Below are 6,623 nucleotides of genomic sequence, written 5' to 3'. Positions count from 1 at the left end.
GCAAAACACTGAGACAGGCCGCTGGAAGACCGACTCACCCAACAGTCGCTTTTATTATAAATGGCTTTTAGTCAAAATAGTTTTTAAAATTGACATAATTTTTTATTTTGGTCCATAAAATTTGAAATCGATAAAAGTGATCTCTGAGTTTATTCATCGTCAATCATTTTAGTCTTTCCGTGAAAAAATTTATTAAATAGGGACTGAAACAGCAAAATACCTTCAATTTAATAAACAAGTCAAAATAATTTGTCAAAAATTGAGAGTATTTTTGTTTTTTTTTATTTTCTTATTTAGTGGAGATTTTCCACGAAAATGCCAAAATGATTGATAATAGACAAACTCAGGGACCATTTTCATCGATTTCAAATCTTAAGAACCAAATTGAAGAGTTATGTCAATCGTAAGAACTATTTTAACTAAAATGCCTTGTAAATCCAACCTTGTTGGCCTAAGAGTAATAAAACAAAAAAAAATAAAACCCTGCACTTGGTGTATAAAGAGAAAAACCAAACATTATTCTCAATCCCATCCCTCATGGCTTCCACTGCCTTGAAAAAGCAAAAGAAATTTCAAGGAAAGGTCCCCATATACAGTACACTTCATTTATTCCCACAGACCCTACTACTTACATGTATAACCACCATACGCTGCACATGACCCGGACTGAGCACATAGAGCGACTCGAACGATGTAAACCTCAATATCGCAATCAGATATCAATATCGTATTAATAATAACACTATACTAACGTATTGGTATAAAAAACCGACATCATAGCAATAATATGATGCAAACCAGCATATAGATATGGGGACTCAACAATTTCAAGCTAATTTTACCAATATGTGTCGATATTTGGAACTAATATGTCCATGTAACATGGTTGATATGATGTTTATACTCGAATGGAGAATTCGGAAAGTCTCGAACGTGACCAGATTTGGTACTTTTTTTTTACAGCCCATACCCCATTTCCTGGAAAGCTACTTTGTCCTAAAAGAAGAGATCTAGTTTGTCAACAAGGGTAAAGTTGCTTTGAGCTTTCGAAGGACATTTTTTATTTGAGAAATGAGAGTCAAAAGTACCTTTTGTCCAAGAGTCAAACCACTTTACAACAAGACACAAGGAATCCAATGAGATGTTGGAACCCAATTAGTATAGTAAACCCGTTTTCACACCAGTATAGTAAATCCGTTTCATGTAAGTTGCGCTCTTAATGCAATACATTGCTCAAGCTGAATGACTGAATTTGAATGTTTAGATGAAACAATCATGTCTGACAGGTTGAATCAACTCAACATTAATGCATTGTAGATTTCGCCAAAATGAGTGGTGCCATCTACACACATTTTTCTCCGCTTGTTAATTTCTGTCATTTGATCTTCAATTCTGACAGTCGAAAATTAAGAAGGGTATGTGAGAATTGAAAATGGTTGTGTCGATAGCACCATCCACGGGTCGTAATTTCCCAAAGAAAGAGAGAGTGAGAGACTGAAACACATCTTTGGTAATAGCAGGCAGCACCTAAACCATGCTGCTGCTAGAGAAACTGTTCTAAAATTAAAGCAGGGCAGTAAAAAGGAAGATTTTGAAACCCTAGTTACATAAAAAGGGGAAAAGAAAACCCTTTTGAACAACCCCACCCAAAAATTCAACTCCATATCTCAGGAAATGGAGTAGGTCCACCAACAACCAGGACCATCCCCATTGCAAATAAGTGATTTGCTCCTTTCTTTTTACTTTTCAGATATACAAAAAATTTACCTTTTGCCTTACCCGCCAATAAGTTTACATCATTTGAACTTCAAACCACCTGAAAAATTACCCCTTGCTTTTATCTTCAGCACTGGTGTCTACGAACTGCCAACCGCAGTGGTATCAAAAAGTGCTCTTGATTGGATTATAACCCGAGCTCCAGAAGCAAGCCTGTTTTGGCGGAAAACAAACAAAATGTCAACCAATATTGACAAGAACAAAACTGGATTATGGTAATAAATTTGAACAGGGTGAAAATGGGGAGGACTCGGCACTCAACTTTCTTCGATTTTGATCACCTTCTCCTTCTCCTTCTCTTCTCTAAACGAATCTAACCTTTTCGATTGCTTTTTAAGAGATGAAGGGTCTGTGATTCTTTTGCTACCTCCATTGGATACGCTGTGGGTATTGATATGTGCACCATCAACTCTATCTGAGGAGTTCCTTGGCTTATCGGAAATGGGGAATCTCATAGATTCACTTCGTGGATGCTTGTTCAGTGAAGCTTTGATTGATCTTGGAATGCATTTCGAACGTCCTGATGTAGACTCCTCTTTGTCCTCTACTGAATCCAGCTTCTTACAACTTCTGCAAGTTGATAAGTTCAGCATTTGAACCATAAAATAGTTACAACTGCAAGTATGATGCTATCGGAAATATGGACAGTTGCCATTTAAGCGATGACCACCCTTCCAAACAGATACAAATAATTCCCAATCAACAAATTCCAAAGAGGCTAATCCTTTCTTATTACCCACATAACTTTTATAACAAAAACTCCAGAATACTCGGACAAACTTATCCCCAAATAAGAGGAACTCCAAAAGATGGCAACTAGGTGGACCTGGGACATGTAGCCCCATGAATTTGTTTCAGCTAGCATCAGAAATGAATCGGATCATTTTATCAAAAGAAAGAAGTGAATCTGCGTCATTAATTGTTCAGATCAAAGAAAAACTCATGATTTGACATAATTTTTTATTTTAGCGTCAAACTGTGATAACATCTGATCTAACAGGTTTAGGTTTTATGATTCATTAAAATTTCAGTAGAAGCACATTCATCATAAAGAAGAGAAACCAAAATATATCACACAGGCAAGACAGCACAAATTCAATGAGATTAACCTTACCTATATCCAGAGACAAGGGGAAAATTATTTAAAACATGGAGGATTACAAAAGTCATAAAAGTACACATTTATAAAGTTACCACAGCTAAACTCTTTACTTGACAAAAAAAAAGATTTCCCGTCTACCCTAATAAACCGAAGCCAACTTAAACTTGTTACTTCAAGGTTTCCCGTTGCTTGAACAGGCCTAACTTAGATGTTCAGAAGTGAGAAGCCTAATTGAACCGATCATACTTTTGATAAAGCACTTGCATCAAATTTGTGCTCTCTTGTTTGCGTGATATACCAAACCTTTGAGTTAAAAATTCACTTGCATCGACAACAATGAAGCAGCATCCAAGGGACCCAAGCTCAAGTTGATCAACTTAGAACACAATTTGGAAGGTTTGATGGCCCTAGATTTGTGGATCTTCGTACGTATGGTCCCATCTTAAAGCATTCAAATTCTATAATTGAGTCAACAGATTTAAGAATTGACATTCTGGTAGGTAGTAAGAAACTTCCTAACTCTGGTTGAATCCCTGGCTTTCACCATCAAAGTAAACTGTATAAGTTCCCTAATAAACAGCCCTGCACCTCAATTTTTACCATCCTAAGTATGATTTTGACTAAATTTACTTCAATCTTACTACTACATGTTAGGAGATGACCCTAAAATACTCATGGTTTAAAACAAAAGGTGTGTAAACTTCTAAAAGAACTGAAAGATAAGTTTAGGACTAGGCTAACCTGTCAGCATTGTATGAAGATGATCGTTTTAAAGCTGTACGTCCATCTTCCTCCTTGAGCATTTTAGTCTCAATCAAGCTCCCACTAAAATATTCTTTATCTTCCAATCTCAAACCCATTAGCCTTGGATTCTCTGATAGGCAGTCCAGCTCTCCCAGCATTACTTTAGTGGAGAATAATGGGGAGCGAAAATTGGAATGGGAAAACCGGGCCTTGTAGGTTGGAATAAGACCAAAACTGTGATCCTTCACTGATATTGAACCACACGAGATGAGTTGCATAAGTACATTAGTAGCCTTAACCCTTGGATTGTTTTGCATCCGTACGTCTTCCCCTTCAACTATTCTAAAACTATTGAGTTTACTAACATCAGCCCTAATAAGGGATTCCAAAGTTTCAGTCTTCCCACCTGATGAAGATGGGCTGGGGGAAGACCGAGGAGGGGAAACTGAATCACTGCAAATCTCAGAGTTCTCTTTCACACACAGCACTCGATTATGATAATAACTGCAATCCGGTTCTAATGATCCATCATCTGTGGAAACACCCCTTGTACATGTTTCTGATGCTTTAGGTTTGTTCCCATTTTCTTCAGTCTGTGTAGAAGCATCAGCCAAACCATCACTCTTGTAAACCTTGTACTCTGTCAAGCTGAGTGAACCGCCCCACGAAGAATTCTTTCCAACCGTAGACTCTGGAGATGCACTGGAAGAGCCTTCGGGATGTTGAACCAGAGGAGAGAGCTCATATTCTTGAGAAAGCTTTGTTTCCTTCCCATTCAAACTTGACGACGATGAAGAATCATCTTGGCTTCTAGAAGATGCTGGTTCCGGTAATTGTTTCAAGCTCTGGATTTTTATTTCTGCCAACGGGCTAAACCGACCTGGACAGAAACAATAGATGAATAAACAAATTATCCACATTTAGGATCTTAAATTTCTTATCCATGGAATCGAAAATTATGGTGAATACTGATTAAGCACTTATATTTTCTGAGTGCAATTAAATGACAAGTTTGAAATCATTCACTACAATTCCTAGCAACCAAACAATGAGAAATTGAATCACGTACCGCATTTACCTGAATTCGATTCTTCAAAAAGCTCAGAACCTTTGAGTACGTACTCATTTCCATGGGCCGGAGGAATCAGATCATCTTCAGAGAGATCATGCCAGACATATCCACCCTTATAGCTTCTGCACTCATTCAACCAAACCAAAGTAATTACAAAACTGCCTTAAAAGATACCATTTTCAAAAACTTGGGATTAAAAAAAAAAGGACTAGAAATTCACCTCTTAGAAGACCATGAATACATGGTAGCCATGCCTCTGCCCCTCAGAGCATTAAGCCTATTAATCACATCTGCAACCAAACAAAATTACGATTCACAAATAAGTCCTCAACAAATCCAGAAAATCAAAATACCCCACCAAGAAAAACCCCAGAAATTCATTTTTTACAATTTGAACTTTGAATACCTCTGAGGTAGAGCCCCTGGGGAGAGGTTACAGGAACCTCCATGAAATGGGGGTGTTCAAGCTGCCGATTTCGAGAGAGATAGTAAACCACAGGAACTTTGCGGTTCTGATGGTACCTGGGCGACTTCTCAGTCCACACTTTCGCCCTCTCCGGACTCACTTGGCTATACTTCTTCATCCTACCCTCCATTGCTTCCTTCGTTTTCTGAAAAAAATTAAAGCTTTTGGCTTCTGGGTCGTCACCAAAACCTGCAAAACCCAGTATGGCGGATTTGCGGCTCAGATCAGTCAGAAAACCGCAGAAAAACAAATTGTGGGTTTTTGAACGGTGGAGTAAATCGGATAGAAGAGGTAGTGTGAGAGAGTTGGAACCCTTGAAACCAATCAGGAATCTAAATTTGGTATATGAGAATGGGAGAGACAACGAGACAAGAAAACACAGACAGAAAGAAACAAAGAGAAGAAGCTGATCAAAAATGGAGGAAGTGGAAATGGACGCCCGCATTTAAGGCATTTGCAGAGAGTTTGGCGACACACAGTGACTCTGCAGCGTGCAAGCATATATGCGTCTGTATATATGTTGTATTTACGACTGCGTGTAAAGTGTTTGATAAAATGCTTCAAAGAGAAAAACAAAAAAAAAGGCACAATTTATTACCGGAGAAAAAGAACAGTGGCTGCTTCGGCTTCAACGGGACGACTCTCTCTGTCTCTCTGCTTTTCCATTGGTTTTGGTTAGCTTTTGCCATGTTTGTATTATTTTACATGTATATATATATATATATATATATTTTTTTTTTTTCTGTACAGTTTTAACTTTTACCCTATTGTCATGTGAAAGCCAGGGATGATTAAAATTCTTTCTGATGACAGTGAATGGTCTTTATATATAAAGATGAAGTCAAAAATGAAGTCAAAAGTTTCACCTTGCTTCTATTTAACTACAACTTGGAGGGTAAATTATTCAATCTTGTCATGTTGTCAATATAAAACACAAGAAATTTTTCAGAGAACACAATCTGATACATTAAGTATTATAATATAATTGGTTGAATTTTTTTTTTCTTTCAAGTTTTTAATCAATTGTATTATGAAACTTAGTGTGTCGGACCGTGTGTTTGACACGAAATCAAATAGAAATTTTTCAGTATACCGGGAACACAATCTGGTACACCAAGTATTATAATATAATTTGTTGGAATTTTATTTTTTTCAAACTTTCAATCAATTGTTTTATGAAACTTAGTATACCGTACCGTGTGTTTGACACGAAATCAAATTGTTTAAGATAATTTGTCAACTTGGTCGGAGACTCGGAGGGTTTCCGTTATCATTTGTTTCAATGTGTGTGTTATAAGTTAAACTGAGATTGCCAAAATTGTTACTCTATAATAACCTTCACGAGCTTAGATGTCAGTTGAATGATGATAGCACCTGCATTAAAGATGAGACATTAACATTAAGGTAATCGACGAATTGTTGGAATAATACTTTAAAATAAGAAATTATTTTCGCACATCCAT

The 6,623-nt window shown here is 37.0% G+C and overlaps 1 protein-coding gene across 3 annotated transcripts; it reads right to left on the bottom strand.

Annotated features, from left to right (window-relative positions):
- Positions 1 to 1,506: 1,506 nt before the first annotated feature.
- LOC103448049 (protein SOSEKI 3) lies at positions 1,507 to 5,840 on the bottom strand. Of its 3 annotated transcripts, XM_070807890.1 has the most exons (7): positions 5,759 to 5,840; positions 5,101 to 5,349; positions 4,915 to 4,984; positions 4,692 to 4,816; positions 3,620 to 4,502; positions 2,040 to 2,346; positions 1,507 to 1,931 (listed from the first exon to the last, which is right to left on the bottom strand). In XM_070807890.1, exons 2-7 carry the CDS (start codon positions 5,288 to 5,290, stop codon positions 1,857 to 1,859), a joined length of 1,650 nt encoding a protein of 549 aa, XP_070663991.1. In that variant the 5' UTR covers positions 5,291 to 5,349; positions 5,759 to 5,840; the 3' UTR covers positions 1,507 to 1,856. The 3 variants fall into 3 exon arrangements, with proteins under 3 accessions (XP_070663991.1, XP_028944431.2, XP_028944432.2); XM_029088598.2 differs by lacking the exon at positions 5,759 to 5,840 and having other exon boundaries at positions 1,507 to 1,929; positions 2,039 to 2,346; positions 5,101 to 5,752; XM_029088599.2 differs by lacking the exon at positions 5,759 to 5,840 and having other exon boundaries at positions 1,507 to 1,929; positions 2,039 to 2,346; positions 4,701 to 4,816; positions 5,101 to 5,752.
- Between the last annotated feature and the right edge of the window lie 783 nt (positions 5,841 to 6,623).

The sequence above is a fragment of the Malus domestica genome, chromosome 11 (genome assembly GCF_042453785.1).
Source record: "Malus domestica chromosome 11, GDT2T_hap1".
NCBI classification, from domain to species: domain Eukaryota; kingdom Viridiplantae; phylum Streptophyta; class Magnoliopsida; order Rosales; family Rosaceae; genus Malus; species Malus domestica.
Note: the sequence above shows the minus strand (reverse complement) of the source record. Positions and strands in the feature narration are given on the sequence as shown.